This window comes from Haematobia irritans, chromosome 5, assembly GCF_050003625.1.
Source record: "Haematobia irritans isolate KBUSLIRL chromosome 5, ASM5000362v1, whole genome shotgun sequence".
Taxonomy (NCBI): Eukaryota; Metazoa; Arthropoda; class Insecta; order Diptera; family Muscidae; genus Haematobia; species Haematobia irritans.
Window position 1 is genome coordinate 59,550,008 of NC_134401.1, and position 22,806 is coordinate 59,572,813.

General features: G+C 33.9%; 1 protein-coding gene across 2 annotated transcripts in view; it reads right to left on the reverse strand.

Moving 5' to 3' along the window:
* The window catches only part of LOC142238603 (uncharacterized), a 249,714-nt gene that overhangs the window by 31,456 nt on the left and 195,452 nt on the right, over positions 1 to 22,806 (reverse strand). For both annotated transcript variants that reach the window (XM_075310297.1, XM_075310296.1), the window contains exon 3: positions 14,362 to 14,521. In XM_075310297.1, coding sequence (XP_075166412.1) covers positions 14,362 to 14,521 — 160 coding nt within the window. The remainder of the gene's footprint in view (positions 1 to 14,361; positions 14,522 to 22,806) is intronic.

The window sequence follows — 22,806 nt, forward strand, 5'->3', positions numbered from 1 at the left end:
GGATTTATTGATAGGCGAGTTTTTTTTTCATGTTCGTGACCCGTCAATTGGCCACCTACGTCGGGCGATTCAGCGCCTTCAGATTATATTTTGTGGACAATTGAGACCCTGTCGCGGTCAACATTTGCATGAAATAATCTTCAAATAAAGATTTTATGCATTTTCCTGAATTTTATGTGTTTTCCTATAGCCCCACAAATATGTTCCTTTGTTCCATCATTCATTAAAAACATGAACGAATTTTTAACTGTGAAAAAGGGGAAGTAAATAAGAATTCCAATACACACATATATATGCACTTTTGAGTATCCGAAATTCGAACAAGTAAAATGAATACAAATACACTCATAACGTTTTGGAGAAATTATGAAATTTCTGAGTAAGGAATTCATATTGAAATGTCACTACCAACACTTCGTTCTTTGCTCTCGAGTATCCCTTAGGTTGAAAACACCACATTGGACTAGGAAAAAATGAATTGGTCACCAATTTTAAAGAAGAACGAAAGAACAAACAATTGATTGACGTTTGGGAGGCATAAATAAGGATTGAAAGAAACTTTAACTAAGCGTTTACTTCAATGGGACAAAAAACATTCTTTGCTTAACAAACAGTTTTAGCAAAACGAAACTAAAAATTCAAATGTCGCTCAAAAAATAACCGATTACAACTCTAACATCCATTCCATGGGAGCAATCAATGTTGAGTACTTCAACATCTGTACTAAGTTTTCAAGTATATAGGAACCAAAGACATCATGATTGATATACAAAATAAACTATTAAGAACGGTATTAAATATGGTCGTAGGCTAAATGCTATCCATATGGGATGGACATTGTAAGGCTCAGATCGGATCGGATTACAAAAGTTAAATGTATGATATAGGTTTTGGGTCTGAAAAATAGCCAGTAGCTAGATAATTATCCTGGTGACATTAAAGTTTTATTGAATATTCTAATAATCAGATGAAAGAAATAAGTGACAAATAGTCCATACAACTAAAAACTTCGAGTATCAACTATCTTTCTCTTAACATGCCAGCCAACCGTTTCTGTGGGTGTAGCTAAACGTTAATTAATTTCAGTTATAGGTTCAGACTTTAACACAAAACAATAAACCACAAAATAAATTAAAGTAAAAATCACAAATGTATGAACCTAAATACAACTAAATTTTTATACCCTCCACAACAGGATGGGTATATAAACTTCGTCATTCCATTTGTAACACATCGAAATATTGGTCTCAGATCCCGGGTCGTGACGATTCTGAGTCCATCTAGCGATGGCCGTCCTTCCGTCTGTGTAAATCACACTAACTTCCGAACGAAACAAGTTATCGACTTGACACTTGGCACAAGTGGCTGATAAGTCCCCGGTCTAACAAAGAAAAACACATTTTTTTGTCAAAATTCGTTTTAATTATTCAACATAGTTCCCTTCAAGAGCGATACAATGATTATAACGACCTTCCAATTTTTGATACCATTTTGGTAGTACTCCTTCGGTTTTGCCTCTAAATAGGCCTCAGTTTCGGCAATCACCTCTTCATTGCAGCCAAATTTTTTCCCTGCGAGCATCCTTTTGAGGTCTGAGAACAAGAAAAATTCGATGGGGGCCAGATCTGGAGAATACGGTGGGTGGGGAAGCAATTCGAAGCCCAATTCATGAATTTTTGCTATCGGTCTCAATGACTTGTGGCACGGTGCGTTGTCTTGGTGGAACAACACTTTTTCTTCTTCATATGGGGCCGTTTTGCCGCGATTTCGACCTTCAAATGCTCCAATAATGGGATATAATAGTCACTGTTGAAGGTTTTTCCCTTTTCAAAATAATCGATACAAATTATTCCATGCGCATACCAAAAAACAGAGGCCATTACTTTGCCAGCGGACTTTTGTGTCTTTCCACGCTTCGGAGACGGTTCACCGGTCGCTATCCACTCAGCCGACTGTCGATTGGACTCAGGAGTGTAGTGATGGAGCCATGTTTCATCCATTGTCACATATCGACGGAAAAACTCGGGTGCATTACGAGTTAACAGCTGCAAACCCCGCTCAGAATCATCAACACGTTGTTGTTTTTGGTCAAATGTGAGCTCGCGCGGCACCCATTTTGCACAGAGCTTCCGCATATCCAAATATTGATGAATGATATGACCAACACGTTCCTTTGATATCTTTAAGGCCTCTGCAATCTCGATCAACTTCATTTTACGGTCATTCAAAATAATTTTGTGGATTTTTTTTATGTTTTCGTCGGTAACCACCTCTTTCGGGCGTCCACTGCGTTCACCGTCCTCCGTGCTCATTTCACCACGCTTGAATTTTGCATACCAATCAATTATTGTTGATTTCCCTTGGGCAGAGTCCGGAAACTCATTATCAAGCCAAGTTTTTGCTTCCACCGTATCAAAACACGAAATTACTTTTTTCCATTTTTTTCACAATAACAAAAGTTGCTTCACAAAAGACGCTCTATCTCACAAACTAATTGACTTATAGACGTCAAATTTTGACACGAATCATTTGAAGGTTGGTACTATATAAAAATAATATGCATTTAATACTAGCGACGCCATCTATGTGTCAGACCGGGCACTTATCATCCAACCTGTTATATAAAACGACCAATAACTAAAGAGGCATACATACACTGTTAGAAAAATATGTTTTTCATATGTTCCGATATAAACAAAATGTGTTTCGGGCACAATTTTTAAACACAATATATTTAAGTGCAAACATGTAATGTTCCTAAACTAACACTAAATGTTTGGGACATCTATGTTAATATGTTAGAATATATTATGTTTGGGGCATGAATGTTTCATAAAAATCATATGTGTGAATGCAAACATATATAAATTTACAAATTTCGACTGAACATACATATGTTGTGATATTTTATTCAAAGCGACAGAGAGAGTGTAGAGAAAGAAATAAAGATGGAAACCGGGAGAGTTGACGAAAGATACCAACAAAACACAGCGAAAGAATCAAAAGAGAACAATTTCTGTGAAACCGCTTGTATGTTGTTTCGGAAAACTGTTTTATGATAAGGCCAAAAATTTGATATGCTTAAGTCTAAATATTATTTAATTTGAATAAAGAGAATAGACATTCGGAACCAAGAGAGTAGACATTTGAAAAACAAACAGCATATGTTTTCGCCTTGAGAGCAACATATTATGTATGTGTTGACATGTGTTTTGTTTATAATTTTGGCATTATGGGCACAATTTTTTTCTTGGTTCGTTAGAAGGAATCAGGGGTCTTAATAAAATAACGAAAGGGCACTATACTCTTTTTAGAGTTGGGAGAGTAAATTGAAATAAGGAGGAAATAGTGAAAAATTACACAGTAAAATGTATAAAAACAAAGTTTAGTTCCTCTTTATTAATAAGTAGTCCACGAGGAGTTGACGGACACCTTCAAATATAAAAGTGACTATACATTTTTAATAACCCACATTTCGAAGTTTTATTATAAAAATTTAATGTAGAATAAATATAAATGTGTAAATTAAAAAAAAAAATGTTCGGTCGGAGCAGGGATTGAACCCACGACCCTTTGCATGCAAGGCAGACATGCTAACCACTGCTCCACGTGGCAAACAAATGTATGTTTCTGTTAAATAACGTTATGTTTGCATGGGCTCGTGGGCGCTGCAAACTATGCTATATAAATGTAACTTATAACGATATTTATCTGCTGGTGACTATAACAGCTACGTAGCCCAGTGGATAGTGTGTTGGCTTACAAACTGTATGGTCCTCGGTTCGATTCTCCGTGCAGGCGAAAGGTAAAATTTAAAAAAAAAATTATAAAAGTGAATAATTTCTTCAACATTATTTGTATTACAGAAAAAGGTTCCAATAACTAAAATATTTCGTGGAAGTGAAAATTACGAGTATGTTAGGGAATGAGCACAATCGTCTTTGCGAAAAATTCTTCCAAGCATATAATATTTTTGGTCTCAAAATGTTTCCAAACATATAATATGTTCACATAAAACAAACATATTAATGTTTCGGCAGTATCCAATAATATATGTGCTTCCTGCAAAATATGTTTGGAACATATGTTAAAGAAGCGATTTTTTCTGAGGGTGTTGGTATTTATTTTGCCTTTATTTATCTATCATGGACTAACATACAATTTAGAAGTTAGTGATAAGGACGTTTAATATACCTTGCCATCGGTAACTGTGTTACCACAACCCAAGTTATTCGATTGTGAGTGACAATCTTTAGTAGAACTTTCTGCGTAATCCATGGTGATGGGTACATAAGATTCGGTCTGGCCGAACATACGGCCGTACATACTTGTTTATCTCTCTGTTCTTATTTTTTTTTTTAATATTCATATCTAAATTCATTTTAAATATTTATGTTCTTCTAATTTTTACAAGTTTTTACGATTATTATTGTAATTTATAAGATATAAAATCCTGTTGTCCTAGAACAGCTCAAATATATAAATAAATAATAAAAACATTTTACTAGAATGCTACAGCTTTATCAACGGCTAATTCGAATTTAGAAGGATTAACTGGACTAGACGGTATAACATAGAACCTGGACTACATAAGAAACGGATAGTTATGGACTATTGCAGAACATGTTCAGTGCAGCGGATTTAAATTACAGCGCTCACTAAGATAGATTTTCGACTTCGCGGATATTGCTCTTTCCAGCATAAGCTAACTTGGGGCTTGGTTGGCCACAGCCCGATTTGCCAGCTACATTACTATAACCGAAGTTGGTCTATCATCATGAGGAGCATCATCATCATTAAACTCAATTAGTACCTGACTTTAGATTCTTAACACACGAGTTTTTAAGATTCAACACCATCTGTATAGTTTATTGATTCCTTTTTGATGACAAATGGTTATAAATTAGGAAACACAGTTGTTGTTAAACTCTCTTTCCACTTTAAAACACTACCCTTTACCGAGACGGTAGTGTATTACTTAACAGCTATTCACACGTATACCCAACGTTATGTGCATCTAAAAGCTAAATAAATTTCCCTTTTCTCTATAAAAAAGGCGAGAAAATTCCTGAAGCAAAACAACAAATGTTTCAAAGTTGACCATTCAATTATTCTTTGTTTGTGGATAAAGGCCTAAGTCAAGGCTCAAATTTAAGGAACTGGCTTGTGTTTGTCTTTTGTATGCTAGATGGTGCAGAAAATAGGACAAACAAAAACTTATAATGGATCATATGATATATTCCTCTATGCTTGAAATACAACTAAAAGGGATTTCCAAAAAAAAAGTTTGCTTTTATAATTTCCATTTCATGTTTTCACCCAATTTATGGGGGGAAAATATCAAAAGAAAAGCATCTATAACGATACCAAGTTCACATGTGATGAGCAGTGAACTTGGAAAAGTTAAATCAACTTTTTGTAAAGGATACAGAAAATTTACGTTTGATTTGTATCAAGTTTATGGAGATATATGTTGAAAATCTCCTCGCTATAAATGCAGTTTGGAGTTGGTGTTCAATTATGTCTTAAAAAATAGGACTATGTCTCCTGTATATAGTAGGGAAATAAAAAACGAGACAAACTCGGGTAGAATAAATGTTTACGTATTACCCTAAATGTCGGAAATAACATCAAAATTTAGAATCAGTTCGGATTTCTTCGAATTGTCCACATTTGGATCGCATTATGACCCTCAAAGTGGTCATGCGGGATTTTGGCTCATTTCCAGGAAAGCACTGTCTCCAAAATACTTCAGGTGCACAAGTCCAACGAATTGATTGCATAGATTTTAGAAGCCATTGTGCTATACAAATAAAGGGGGGTACCTCTTCTTTAAGTCATTCTTTTTTCTTTTTTTTTGGAATTTACATGCTTGGTCTACAAAGGGGTGAAGGGTATAGTATAGTATAGTCTTGTGTTTTGTTTTAATTTATTTTTTAACAAATTCTATTTGACTCGGCTGGTGTGTACATTAAACACTTTTGTTGTGGTAACAATTGCCGATCACAAGACATCTTAAAACTTCAAAACATTATCTTCTAAAATGTAAGTTAATTCATATCGAATTTATGGTATAGGTTCCACACATAATACTAAAAATCCATATTTTTCGCGATTTCAAATCTCTTTTTATATGGCAAATGTCTGTTCCAAAATATTTCAAGTGGATTTGGAAGTGTAATGTGAATGCCGTATTAGATAAAACAAGTATATACGGCCGTAAGTTAGACCAGGCCGAATCTTATGTACCCTCCACCATGGATTGCGTAGAAACTTCTACGAAAGACTGTCATCCACAATCGAATTACTTGGGTTGTGGTATCTTAAAACTTCTTAACATCGTTTTCTAAATTGTGAGTTAGTCCTTAGTCTTCAAATAATTACGAATCGATATGGACTTTTTGCACGATACGTACACGCTCACAAAAAATCGCTTCTGTAACATATACTCCCAAACATATTTTGCTTCAAGCATGTACATTTTTGGGTATTGCCCAAACCTTTATATGTTTGATCTCTTCCAATATATAATATGTTTGAAAGCATATTGGTCTAAACAATATATGTTTGGGTAGTCTAAGTTCCAAACATTTTGTATTTTTGCATCCAAATTCAATAATGTTGTCTTCCAAAAAACAATATGTTATTATGTGAACATATAATATGTTTGGAAGCATTTTGCACCCAAAAATATTATATGCTTAAAAAACATTCTCCCAAACAATATTGTGCTCAAAATTTTATTTATTTATTTATATATTTACAATCATAATGAATTATGAAAATAAACAGGTAATATAGGTGCTAACAACATAAGTTTTCGACCAGAATGCTCAAAATTTTGTTTCTGCCCAATTGTATATTCCCCCACATCTTTCTCACTTCCACGAGATTTTTTAGTTCTTAGCACCTATGTATGATTTTTTTTATTTCAATTTTACCTTTTGACGGACGGGGATTCGAACAGCGGACCACACAGTTTGTAAGGATCAAAGAAGTAGCTGATCAATTGCCTAAGGAAAAATAAAATGTTAATTTTGTAATAACAAGCAACAACCACCAACTTAATTCAATATCGCTCCCTGTTAAATAGCGCTCCAAGCTACTAAACACATATATGTTTATAGGCTATTTCTAAATTAATATATGTTTGCATCCAAGCATATTATATTTACAAACATTTTATGTCCCAAACATAATATGTTCTAACATATTAATGTCCCAAACATGTTATGCTAGTTTATGAACATTATATGCTTGCACTCAAAAATATTGTGTTTAAAAATTTGTGTTCCAAACATATAATGTTTATAGCCAAACATATGAAAAACAGTCTTTTTCATCCGTGTAGAGAGCCAGAATTGAAATACGGGGGTCGCTTATATGAGGGCTATATACAATTATGAACTTGATATGGACCAATTGTGTGATTGGGGATCGATTTATCTGAGGGCTATATATAAGTAAAGACCGATATGGACCTAGTTAGGCATGGTTGTTAACGGCCATATACTAGCGCAATGTACCAAATTTCAACTGACTCGTATGAAATTTGCTCCTCCAAGAGGCTCCAAAACCAAATCTCGGGATCGGTTTATATGGGGGCTATATAAGATTATGGACTGATATGGACCACTTTTGGCATGGTTGTTAAATATCGTATAATACCACCACGTACCAAATTTCAACCAGATCGGATGAATTTTGCTTTTCCAAAAGGCACCGGAGGTCAAATCTGGGGATCAGTTTATATGGGAGCTATATATAATTATGGACTGATATGAACCAATTCCTGCATGGTTGTTGGATACCATATATTAACACCACATACCAAATTTCAACCGAATCGGTTGAATTTTGCTCTTCCACGAGGCTCGGGAGGTCAAATCTGGGGATCGGTTTATATGGGGGCTATATATAATTATGGACCGATGTGGACCAATTTTTGTATGGTTGTTAGAGACCATATAGTACCACCATGTACCAAATTTCAGCCGGATCGGATGAAATTTACTTCTCTTAGAGGCTCCGCAAGCCAAATCTGGGGATCGGTTTATATGGGGGCTATATATAATTATGGACCGATGTGGACCAATTTTTGCATGGTTATTAGAGCCCATATACCAACACCATGTCCCAAATTTCAGCCGGAGCGGATGAAATTTGCTTCTCTTAGAGGCTCGGCAAGCCAAATCGGGGGTTATATATAATTATTTACTGATGTGGACCAATTTTTTGCATGGTTATTAGAGACCATTTACCAACACCATGTACCAAATTTCAGCCGGATCGGATGAAATGTGCTTCTCTTAGAGGATCGGCAAGTCAAAGTTAGGGGTCCGTTTATATGGGGGCTATACGTAAAAATGGACCGATATGGCCCATTTGCAATACCGTCCGACCTACATCAATAACAACTACTTGTGCCAAGTTTCAAGTCGATAGCTTGTTTCGTTCGGAAGTTAGCGTGATTTCAATATACGGACGGACGGACATGGCTCATCGACTCAGAATTTCACCACGACTCAGAATATATATACTTTATCGGGTCTTAGAGCAATATTTCTATGTGTTACAAACGGTATGACAAAGTTAATATACCCCCATCCTTTGGTGGAGGGTATAAAATTTTTTTTCTGGCTAATTGCATTTTCCCTCACATCTTTCTCACTTCCACGAAGTTTTTTAGTTCTTAGCACCTTTTTCTGTAACACAAACAATGTAGAAGAAATTATACGATTTTACAAATTTTGAAAATTTTTTTTTTTACCTTTCGCCTGGACGACGAATCGAACCGCGGACCATGCAATTTGTAAGCCAACACACTATCCACTGAGCCATGTAGCCGTTATTGTCATCAATAGACAATTACCCATATAAGTTATATTTATATAGCATAGCTTGCGGCGCCCACGAGCCGATTAAACAAAGTTTATTTAAAAGAAAAATACATTTAGTTGGGCACCTTGGAGCAGTGGTTGCTACGTCCGACTTGCTTGCCAAGGGTCGTGGGTTCGATCCCTGTTTCGACCAAAGTTTCAACATTACATTCTACTATATTAAATTTTTACTATGAACTGTAAAATGTGTCTTATTAAAGACCTAAATTTAGAAAAGAACAGTGTTTGATATAAACGAAATGGATTGTGTTGTTGGTTCAAAAATAACTTTTTTTATTGAAAAAATAAAAATTTTGTAACAAACGATTTTTTTTTGGTGATAAAAGTGTATACTTTCCGAAGAAATTCAAAAAAAAACTCTAACAAAAGAAAAACGTTTTCAGTACACGTTTTCCAAACGTTTTTTTTTTTCATTGCGTGTTTATTCCAAAAAAGGACTCTATAAATAATTATGAATTGATATGAACCAATTTTCGCACGCACGAAATTTGTTCCTCCATGAGCCTCCAGTAGTCAAATTTTTTGAGTTTTATTTAAAATATTATTCGACCTACATCAATAGCAACTACTTATATCAATTTTTAAGTCGTATCAATTTTTAAGTCGATAGCTTAATACGTTCGGAAGGATGGACGCAGAATCACGGTTGCCACAATTGGTAGAATTCTACAAAAACTGGTAGATGTTTTACTCGATGTTTTGGAAGATATTTCAAATCATTCCTATCGAATAAAAGGTACTGAAATTTGTTATATAAATAAAATGTTGGCCAAATTTTCAATATAAATAAAAGTTTTTATAGAAATAAAATGTTGAGAAAATTTTCTATAGAAATACAATTTTGAGAAAATTTTCTACAGAAACACAATTTGAGCAAATTTTTATTGAAATTAAACGTTTTCTATAGAAATAAACTTTTGACAACATTTTCTATAGCAATAAAATTTTGACAAAATTTTCTATAGAAGTAAAATTTTGATAAAATTTGGTATAGAAAGAAAATATTGACAAATTTTTCTATAGAAATAAAATTTTGACAAAATTTTATATAGAAACAAAATTTTGACAAAACTGTCTACACACAAAAATTTTTTTTTTGATTCAATCACGAAACTAATTAATCAAAATTTATTTTTAATTGAAATGTCTTCAATTACAGAAATTATAGTATCAATTAAAATGGTAATTGGCAGTCAATTAAAAAATTAATTGATCCAATTAAGAAATTAATTGATCCAATTAAAAAATTATTTAATACTATAATTTTGTATGATTGATTTTTATTTCAATTAAAAAATTTGTTGAATCAGTTCAATTTTTTAATGAATATTTTTTAAAACTCAATTAATATTTTAATTGGAAAAATTTCCGTGAAATTTTTTTCTGTGTATAGAAATAAAATTTTGACACAATTTTTATAGAAATAAATTTTGACAAAATTTTCTATAGAAATAACATTTTGACAATATATACAATTTTGACAAAAATTTCTATAGAAATACAATTTTGATAATATTGTTGTTTTTTTTTATTTCAGCTTAAAACCATACATTGACTAAACTACAAGAGTAGCTTAACCAACAGAGGAAAAGAATGTTTGTCAAATTTATTTGGGCAAAGCCCTATAGACTGCAAGATGGTTGGATGGACGCACGTTTCGGAATTACCACATTCCTCATCAGCATCCTCTACTTGCAGCAAAACTACCAACCAATTATCAGAATAAATTCAGGCAGTTTATTAAACCCAACAAAAACCACACTTGAACCCTCCGAAAAAAGGTTTTACATTGATAGCCGGCTTATATTTTCTATAGAACTAAAAATTTGAGAAAATGCTCTATAGAAATACAATGTTCAGCAAATTTTCTAGAGGAATAAAATTTTGAAAAAAAATTTTAAAGAAGTAAAATTTTGAGAAATTTTTCTATAGAAATAAAATTTTGAGAACATTTACTACAGAAATAACAATTTGAGATAATGTTCTATGGACTTACAATTTTGACAAAATTTTCTATAGAAATCAAATTTTAATTATATTTGTTTAGTTCGGCTTGAGGTCATGCGAATAAAAACAGATGTTGTTATTTTTTTGAGTTGTATTTTTATTTAAAATTATCCAATATTTCGAACCATCTCCGATGTTCGTCTTCAGGGAATTTTTTTTAGAAGTAAAGAACAATGAACTTATTCGCAAACGAGTAAATTAACAACTGATTTTTTATAGAAATAAAAAATTAATTTTTATAGAAATAAAAAAATTCTATAGAAATAAAAGTTTGAAAATTTTTATAAAGAAATAAAATTTTGACAAAATTTTCTATACTCGTAGAAGTAAAATTTTAACAAAATTTGCTATAGAAATAAATTTTAACAAATTTTTCTGTAGAAATAAAATCTTGACAAAATCTTCTATATAAATAATATTTTGAGAAATTTTTCTATAGAAATAAAAGTTTGACAAAAATTTTTATAGATTCAATATCAATAAAATTTTTAATTTCCGTGTTATTTCATACTACCAAAGTCCATTGCGAGTAAATTCCCCCTTGTTGATAAGAGGGATTCATATATTCGAATCTTCAAATCTTTTTATACCCACCACCATAGAATGGTGACGGGGGTATAATAAGTTTGTCATTCCGTTTGTAACACATCGAAATATCGATTTCCGACTATATAAAGTATATATATTCTTGATCAGGGAGAAATTCTAAGGCTATATAGCCATGTCCGTCTGTCCGTCTGTCTGTCTGGCTGTCTGTTGTAATCACGCTACAGTCTTCAATAATAAAGCAATTGTGCTGAAATTTCGCACAAACTCATCGTTTGTCAGCAGGCAGGTCAAGTTCGAAGATGGGCTATATCGGTCCAAGTTTTGATATAGTCCCCATATAAACCGACCTCTCGATTTGGGGTCTTGGGCTTATAAAAACCTTAGTTTCTATCCAATTTGTCTGAAATTGGAAATCTAGAAGTATTTTATGACCACAAAGAGGTGTGCCAAAAATGGTGAGTATCGGTCCTTGTTTTGGTATAGCCCCCATATAGACCGATCTCCCGATTATATTTCTAGGGCTTCTAGAATCGATAGTTTCTATCCAATTCGCTTGAAATTGGAAATCTAGAAATATTTTAGCACCATAAAGAGGTGTGCCAAAAATGGTGACTGTCGGTTGATGTTTAGGTATAGCCCCCATATAGACCGATTTCCCGATTTTACTTCTTGGGCTTCTAGAATTCGTAGTTATTATCCAATTTGGTTGAAATTTGAAATCTAGAGGTATATTAGGACCATAAAGAGGTGTGCTAATAATGGTGAGTATCGGTCCAGGTTTTGGTATATCCCCCATATAGACCGATCTCCCGATTTGGGGTCTTGGGCTTATAGAAACAGCAGTTTTTATTCAATTTACCTGAAATTGGAAATCTAGAGGTATTGTAGGACCACAAATACGTGTGCCAAAAATTCTGAGTATCGGTCCATATTTTGGTATAGCCCCCATATAGACCTATCTCCCGATTTTACTTCTTGGGCTTATAGAAACCGCAGTTTTTATCCAATTTACTTAAATTGGATATCGAGAGGTACTTTAGAACCTTAAAGAGGTGTGCCAAAAATGGTGAGCATCGGTCCATGTTTTGGTATGGTCCCCATATAAACCGACCTCCCGATTTGGCTTATAGAAACACAAGGCTTATAGAAACCGTAGCTTTTATCCAAATTGTCTGAAATTGAAAATCTAGAGGTACTTGAGGCTCATCAAAAGGTGTGCCGAAAATGGTCCGTATCGTTCCATGTTTTGGTATAGCCCCCATATAGACCGATCTCCCGATTTTACGTCTTGGGTTTACTGAATCCGTAGTTTATATACAATTTGCCTGAAATTGGAAATTTATAGGTATTTTAGGACCATAAAGAGGTTTGCCACAAATGGTGAGTATCGGTCCATGTTTTGATATAGCCCCCAAATAGACCGATATCCCGATTTTACTTCTTGGGCTTCTAGAATCCGGAGTTTTTATCCAATTTGCCTGAATTTGGAAATCTAAAGGTATTTTCGTGCCATAAAGAGGTGTGCAGCAAACGGTGAATATCGGTCCATATTTTAGTATAGCCCCCATAACTAACGATTTAACTCCTTGGGTTTCTGGAAACCGTAGTTTTTATCCGATTTGCTTGAAATTGTAAATATTCTGGTATTTTAGGCTCACAAAAACGTGTATCGGATTAAGTTTTTATCGGTCCTTTTGGTAATGCCTCCATATAGACCGACTTCACTTCTTGAGGGTATAGAAGGCGCACTGATCATGAAAATTGCTTGAAACTCAATGTAGAATTTCCAGATTTTACTTCTACAGATTTAAGATTTCAAATCAAATTTTCTTTTACACTTACAAGACATGATTCCTCTAAAACTCAAACAAAAATGGTTCTTATAAATCCAGAATCTGATATAGTCCTCATAGGTGAAATTTATCTTCGGGAAGTGTCCTCAAGCCCTCCTGAAATTTCAAAGGAAACCCTAATATTTGGTTCATGGTGGTGGGTATTTAAGATTCGGCCCGGCCGAACTTAGTGCTGTATATACTTGTTTTTTTTTTTTTTTTTAATTTGGTAAGTTTGTGGTAAATTGTTCTCCAAATTGTGGTAGATTATTTGTGGTACGAATTTGCTACTCCTGCTTATATATTTTACCTACAATGTGTAACAAACGAAATAACAAAGTGAGTATAATCCTCATCCTATGAAGGAGTGTATAAAAACAATGTAGCACTTTGCTTTATTGCATTAAAAAATCATCCACCCTTTAAACTAGAACTAAATATATCCTTATCGCATTCGAAATAAATTTCCTTTCGACCGCTCTGCTATGCCAGCAATGAGTATTTATTCTTTACATTTAACACATGCAACGTGTTTTTTTTTTCTCAGTGTGTTTATATATGAATCTGGTATTTTTGGTTGACACCGAAATGTTTCCATTTCATCCCACAATTACGTAAATAGTTTCCCATGGTATTAAATAGAAATAAATCTCGGAAATTAATGTTTATATAGCAAAAGCATACAGAAAATGAGAGTTCATATGTGTGAGTGTGCCGCTAAGCTACCCAAACGTCCGCAATTAGTTTTGTTCACTAATTTACGGCTATGGTTCTTTCATTCGTTTCCTCCCATTTGAGGATAACTTTCTTTTGGCTCTGCAAATCGCATTGCTTTACTATTCTAAAAAAAATACTTCGAACGTTTTTTTTGGCAACATATTCCTGAGTTTAGTTAGTTTAGTTTCTCATGTATGGTACTCAACAAGGATGCGAGTGGGGGTAAAAGGATTTGAGTGGATCAGATGTAGCTACAGAGGCATGAATTATTTAGTTCGAATTTTATAAATTAACAGAAAAAATAAGTAAATAAATAAAATATCTCTTTGACAATTTTCCACAGTGTTTTTACTTACACACAAAGCTTATCCAGTTCTTCCTTCTTGGCAGCTCCAATTGAAAATTCTGACGTTAAATGCAACATCTCGAGTGGCTCTGCACATTTGGTGAACTCCTCTTGGCCACATTCTTCGGCACTGACACTTGTCACCAATGCGAGGGCGACAGTAAACGTAACTGAAACGAGAGTTAAGCAAAGGGATAAATATTAAACAAAAAACAGAAACTATCTGACAAATTAAAAAATGCTCCCAAACTACAAATAAGTCAGGTCGGGGGAAAAAACTTTTGTATTTATTGAAAAACGAAATACTTTGCAGCACGTACATATTCCCAATCGAAACATAAACTCATACCAAATATGAATACAGTGAATCCAGGAATGATTGAAACATACACGCAGAGAAGAAACATGATTGTGACGAATATATTCGAAGAGCAAAATTATACGATAGGAGCTATTTTTGCGGCGACCATGTAACATTTTCACCTGCAATCATGTTGGTCCAATGAACACAGTTCTAAGGAAAATATAATTGTCCTCATCTAAAATGTTATTATATTGATAAAAAGGATGTTTGAATTAAAAGACAATGGTCACGATCTAAAATGTTACGGTATTCGTCAAAAATATTTTTCTCCCCGTTAAAAGAAAATTGTCATAACTATTTAGGAAGAAAACTTTTGGTTGATTTTAAAAAATGTTGAATATTATTAGAAAATTTTAACTAAACAGTATTACAAACACTGGCATCACGCCGATATCACAAAAATAAGTAAAAATTTTTCGACAAATTCAAGAAAATTGACATAAATAATTTTTTTCACTTGATAAAGAAAATTTTGTTATTTTAAGAAAAAAATTGGAGTTCAAAATTGCAAGAACGTTTTTAGTGACATGCGAAGTTCATGATGGACGCCTTTGTAGTAAAATTTAAAGAAATATTGAACTACGAGTATTTTGTGAAAAATACGAATTTAGTAAATATTTATGTTAAATTTGTATATAATTTTTTCCCGTTTTTTTTTGTTAATTTAACTATCGTACTAAAAAACAAGTAAGTAAAGTCTAAAGTCGGGCGGGGCCGTCTATATTATACCCTTCACCCCTATGTAGGCCAAAATTATGTGTTACCATCTCAACTACTTCACATTTGCTGGATGCTATATAAAGGAGACAATTTTTTTACAAAATTTATTCAACCGTCGAACTGAACGGACGTGTTTTCTAATAGCGGAGTATTTCATCGTAATAAGTACTTATTACGAATTTCACGTGTGGTGGAAATAATAAACCACCATGCAGCGAAATTCAAAGTCATCCACTGGGTTGCTAACTTCAGGGCCCAGTGGACGGGTAACGACTGAAGTTATAAATTTGGGCAGCGACCAAGAGTCAGGCCCAATTAGTCGACCTGTAGACGGGTCGACTGGCGGTGACACTTTGGCAAGTCGAACCTTTTCTAAGGTGGCGACATCAAAAGGAGGCAATCCCTCTCGAAAGAGATTCAAGGAACGAAGAAATGCTTTGTTTATCCTAAAGAAATTAGGATCAGTCGACCCAAGCACGTTGTCGGCTAAGCAAAGCGATTCCTTAAAATGGGCTCAAGGAATTCTTGAAGCTGGAAAAAGGGAACGATCACCGGATGAGCTGCCATCCTCTAAACGGGATCAAAGATCGTTTGCCTCAGTTGCAAAAGACAGCCTTGTGATGGCTATTATTAATAAAGGAGCATTGGACGGTATGATTCCAAGGCAAAAATGGGGGGAAATTGAGAACGCGATGTCTGGTGTCTACTCAGAGGTGCGAAAAAAGTTTCCCGGACCAAATTTGGCACAATTAACGTACGCCTTGTGCGAAATTTGAAGCAAATCACGGCAAAACCCTGGATTTTGAACCATATAAGTTCAAATCGGACGAAAGATATATATGGTATCTAAATCTCAACCGATTTTGACCATATTTGGCACATACAATAGTATCGTTAAAAGTACCGCTTGTGCAAAATTTGAAGTAAGTCAGGGCAAAACTCTGGCTTTTGAGACCATAGAAGTCCAAATCGGGCGAAAGATATATATGTGAGCTATATCTAAATCTGAACCGATTTTAACAAAATTTGACACACTTAACGATACTAATAAACGTACCCCTTGTGCAAAATTTGAAGCAAATCACGGCAAAACTCTGGCTTTTGTGGCCATAAAAGATCAAATCGGACGAATGATATATATGGGAGCTATATCTAAATTTGAACCGATTTCAATCAAATTTACCAAGCATTGGTAGAATGTCAATTCTACCCTCTGTGCAAAATTTCACGAACATCGGTAGTAAACTTTGGCCTCTGTGGTCATATGAGACTAAATCGGACGAAAGATATATATGGGAGCTATATCTAAATCTGAACCGATTTGGCTGATATTTTGCAAGATTTTCGAGATTCATAAAATATTTGGATGTACGGTATTTCAAGAAAATCGGTTTATAAACACGCTAACTATGACCAAATCGGGGATAAATATATATGGCAGCTATATCTAAATCTGAACCGATTTTTTCGGCCCTATGCCAAATTTGAGGACGATCGGACTTAAATTACCAGCTGTACTTTGTGCACAAAATTACATATACAGACAGACGGACGGACAGACAGACGGACATCGCTAAATCGACTCAGAATTTAATTCTAAGCCGATCGGTATACTAAAAGATGGGTCTATGACCACTTCTTCTTGGCGTTACATACAAATGCACAAACTTATTATACCCTGTACCACAGTAGCGGTGAAGGGTATAATTATTAAAGTAAAGGGCACTTTCTCCAAACATAATAATTCCACGAACTAAATATATAGAATTTTTTGATATAGAAATTGCATTTAAAATTGGCGATATTATTCCATGCCAAATTAGATATATGCATGTGAGTTCTTCTCGATCCTTCCACTAATCTCTAAGCGGTGAAACCAGAGAAGCTCGTAAATACTCAAAAATATCACCACCATTATTGAGTGGGTATATGTTAGACCGCTGAAAACTTTTGAAAAGCTTGCATACTACACACAAAAAAAATTTTTTTGATTTCAATCACGAAAATCGCGGATTCAATCATTTTTTTAATTGAAATGTCTTCAATCACGAAAATGATAGTATCAATCACCCATTTTGATTGAAAACCAACACGATTTTCAATTAAAAATTTAATTGACTTTTGTCACGGAATCAATTAATTGTGTGATTGAATCAATTAAAAATGTGATTGATTTTTAACATAAAATTCAATCACAGTTTTAATTGAATCAATTAAAATTTTAATTAATTTCGCGACAAAAATCAATCAACTATTTGATTCATTCAATTAAATAATTAATTGAAATTGGTTATAAATTTCGATCAAAAAATTTATATATTGCGACCCCAAAACCGTATTTAGTTTTATTTGAAATAAAAGAAAATATGTGTTTCTTATAATATTTAATATTTTATTATTTTTTTAATTATGCAAAAGACAAATAAATTTGGTTCTTTTCATTTGTGTTTTGTTCTAACATAACTTACAAATACAATTACTATCAATAACAACTATAGGGTGAAAAAATAAATTATATAAATCATTAGCTAATAACCATGTTAGCATGTTCCTTCTAATATGTAGATGCGCCTAGATTTCGAATAAATCAGCAGACTGTAAGCTAAATTAGTTTTTCTGAAAGTAAACAGAATAATTCGAATTTAATTTTGTTCAATTAAAAGTTAATTTTGTTAAATATTACCTGCATAGAATATCAAGTTCAATTCTTAGTTCCAGGTTGCAGATTTATAATCTTCTTTTGCAGTTGTAGTCTTTTAGCATAAAAAGGTGTATTAAGGAGCTCGGTAATTTAATTTTAGTAACAATTCCTTTCCAAAATTTCCGCACATTGAAATCGTCTATTATAATTTGAACCAATCAAAGACAAAAAATAATGGGAAAGCAATGTACTATTTGGTATTATATTGATGATACTTTGCAAATTCTGGAAATAGTTAAAAATATAAATGGAAAATACATATTTTTATTATTTTCGGATATTTTTCATATTTTTAAATCCAAAAGAAAGAACTTTTTTACCATTACATAATTCAGCTCATTAGTTTATATATCAGATATACTGCTCTCTACTTGGGTTCAAACTGAAAAAGGCAGGTAAAACAAAAATGCAATTTAATGCCAACGCCACTTCGCAACTTCAAGGTGAATCTTCCAACAAACCCATACCGCTCTTGGTTTTAAGAAAACTAGGAGTGAAAAAAATTTATAATTTTAAAAGATCAATACGGTACCCACTTTTTTATTGCAAACATATTCTTATATATTTGACAAAATGGTGGAGTTGATGGGATTTTCACGAAATAAAATTGGTCACTAAAAGAAATGAAAAAAAATATATATTCCATTGAAGCCGTTTAATTTAAACAGGCTTCAATGGAAAACGGTATTCACATTTCATAATTTCTTACCTTCAATAAACGTAGATTGTTTTCCATTTTTACAATACCACAAAACACAAACACAGGTAATTTCAAATGCGTTCTCTCATATATTTTTTTCAAACCTTTACCACGTGTCCGTTTGTTGTTGCACACTTTATTTATTTCAACCCTTTGCTATGATTTGTTGTTGCGTTCAAAATATTTATGCACACATTTTGAATGCAGCAGACAGAATGTCGCCAATCATGTTTTTCAATTTACGCGAAAAACAAAAACCCAACCTTCGTTACGAGTTACTTCCACAGACTGATCTCTCCGTCATACCTTGTTGAATAAATACCCATTCTCTTGTTCTCTTTTCGCTCTTTCCATTGCTCAAAATTATTCAATTTCAATCACAAAGGTGATTGGATCAATCACATGTGTAATTGAAAACGGAAAAAATGTCAATCACGTTTGTAATTGAAAATTATTTCCGAATTGATTAACAAATTGATTGAATCAATTAATATTTTAATTGGAAACGTAACAAATGTCAATTATTTTTTTAATTGGTTTTTATTCGGATTTGATTAAATAATTAATTGAATCAATTAACATATTAATTGAATCCGTTTCCAAATTCAATTAAGTGTTTAATTGAAAAAATGTTGGTCATAATTTTTTGTGTGTAGAGCACTATTAGTTCATAGACACTCAGTTTGTTTCCACACCCTTGTATCCGCCATTACTACTGTACCGCACCTTCATTTTGTAAACGCCGTTCACGATTATTTCTATGGGTGTAGAAACTCTTGACAAAAAGCTCGTTTGTATTCCCTCCTCCAAGGGATGGAGTATAAATATCCTTGCTCGAGGTAAAATTCTGAGTGAAACTGGCCAAGTCCGTCCGTCTGTTGAAATCACGCTAACTTCCGAACGAAACAACCATTTTTAGGTATAGCCTACATATATACCGTATATATAACCGGTATAGCCGACCACGCAATTGATTTCCAGAACCTCTTGGAAGAGTACATTTCATGCATTCCATGTAAAAAGTAGTCCATATAGTCTCATATAAACCGATCCCCAGGTTTGCATTCCGGAACCACTAGGAGGAAGAAAATTCATCCGATTCGGTTGAAATTTGGCCTTCTCATTACCTTATGAAAAGTGGTTCATAATACCTCTCTAAATAAGCAATCGGTCAGATACCACAGGGTTTTGCTTCCGAACCAAAGCAGCGTATTCTTGACTATGTTTTTAAGATTCAGGTTGTAACAAATTACGATTAGGATACAGATTGTTTTTATTCATTGTATTCCTACACGAAAAAAACAGATTTGTCGTGTCGTGTTTTTTATTGTGGATTTATACTTCATTCATATTTGTTGTTTTGATCTCAGCTTTAACCCTTTCGACCCTAAAGTTGCCTGTGGGCAACTTTTTGTGTGTTTGAGACTCACTGTCAGCGTTGTTTTTGTTTTTGTTCATAAAACTGTAACGGTATCGAAAGCTACAAGTGTTTTCTTCAAGTTGAATGAAAAATCAGCTAATTTGGTTGTCAATTAGCAAAAAATTTTTCATTAATACGCACGTACCTCAACAAAAAAATATTTGCGAATTTAAAAAGAGGTTTTTATACATGTGACTTTTTTCAAAAATTACAACCAAAATGTTGAAAGTTTTTATTAAATCTATTGTAGTACATGTCAAATAAAATATTTCTGGAAGTCAAATCTTAGAATTGCAAAAAAACAACAGATGGGAAATTTTTAAAATTGAAAAGTTGCCTGTGGGCAACTTTGGGCAATTGTGGTAGTAAAATTACATATTTTTGAACATAAGACCTGGAGAAAAAAGGTTTGAAAAACAATGATTTTGAAAAAATTTTGAACTTCAATTGGGATGTCCCAGTGACGAGAAATGCGGCGATGATGTGGAAAACATATCTGCTGTGCAGCGGGGAATTTGGAAGGAATCGTAAAAAGGGAGGAAGCCACTTCTTGGCAACATACTAGTGGATTAGCACGAATATTGACGCTTTATAATACCTTGGTTTTTTACACCGCCAGTTAAATTGACATGGGTTAAAAACAAAAAAAAAAAAAAAAACATTTTCGTGAGTCACGCGTGATTCGCGCGAAGCCGTGAATGAAATTTAAACGAAATCTCGTGAATGAAATTTAAACGAAACCTCGTGAATGTGCGTGAACGGGATTAAAGAAAAATGTGTGGCGCGTGAGCGTGAGTAAAAATCAAATTGTGTTCGTGGTTGTGAGTGAGTAAACTTTCTCCGAAATCACGCTCCCGATAAAAATTTACTTTCACGATCCAACCCACGCTCAAAATAAAATTCTCGTTAACAATAAAATTCATATTCACGATAAAATTCGAACTCACGGTAAAAACAATTACCAGAATTTTATTGAGCCACGAAAATTGTCGTGTTCCGAAAATATTCGTGACTTACGAGATTTGTCGTGAATTACGAAAATTGTCGTGAATCATGCGAAAGAGTGAGACATAAACATTGTTCATGTGTGAGCCTGTGCGAGTATGACTTTTCATTTCATGACCGTGAATACCTACCTACATGGTATGCGTGAGTACAAATATTTCTTCGTGAATGTGTTTGAGCGTGATTGAAATTCCACTCACGCGCGCATCTAAGTATATATTTACTGTAAAATAACAAAAAACTTAACAAAAATTCAATAAAACGTAATACGTTTATCATTACAAAACAAAATAGTTTGTAGTCACAATTGCCTAAAGTTGCCCACAGGCAACATTCTCTACCGCCTAAACGAATGGGTGTGGCGACCTGAAATTTTGGCTAGACGCTTCTTAAATGACTTCAACATGATTAAAAGTAAAAAAAAAATTTAGCGATACCTATAAAAATTCGGGGTCGAAAGGGTTAAAACCATTGTGTTGACTAAACTACAGGGGAGCTTAACCAACAGAGGAAAAGAATGGTGGTCAAATTTATTTGGACAAAGTCCTATAGACTGCAAGATGGTTGGATGGACGCACGTTTCGGAATTACCACATTACTCATCAGCATCCTCTACTTGCAGCAAAAATATCAACCAATTATCAGAATAAATTCAGGCAGTTCACTAAACCCAAGGTGAACCACAATTGAACCTTCCGAAAAAATGTTTATGATAGCTGGCTTATGCCGAAATAAATTCCTACAAACATTTCTCTTTTCCTTTGCCACCATCAAATCATCGATTTGAGTGCAGTTGGTTGGGTTTATTCTGAGCGTGCTTCCTCCTACTTCATTCGTGTTTTGTTTTTTTTTATACCCTCCACCATAGGATGGGGGTATATTAATTATACCCTCCACCATAGGATGGGGGTATATTAACTTTGTCATTCCGTTTGTAACACATCGAAATATTGCTCTATGACCCCATAAAGTATATATATTCTGGGTCGTGGTGAAATTCTGAGTCGATCTGAGCATGTCCGTCCGACCGTCTGTTGAAATCACGCTAACTTCCGAACGAAACAAGCTATCGACTTGAAACTTGGCACAAGTAGTTGTTATTGGTGTAGGTCAGATGGTATTGCAAATGGGCCATATCGGTCCACTTTTACGTATAGCCCCCATATAAACGGACCCCCAAATTTGGCTTGCGATTGCTCTAAGAGAAGCAAATTTCATCCGATCCGGCTGAAATTTGGTACATGGTGTAAGTATATGGTCTCTAACAACCATGCAAAAATTGGTCCACATCGGTCCATAATTATATATAGCCCCTATATAAACCGATCCCCCGATTTGGCTTGCAGAGCCTCTAAGAGAAGCAAATTTCATCCGATCCGGCTGAAATTTGGTACATGGTGTTGGTATATGTTCTCTAATGAACATGCAAAAATTGGTCCACATCGACCTATAATTATATATAACCCCCATATAAGCCGATTTTGGTACGTGGTGTTAGTATATGGTCTCTAACAACCATGCAAGAATTGGTCCATATCGGTCCAT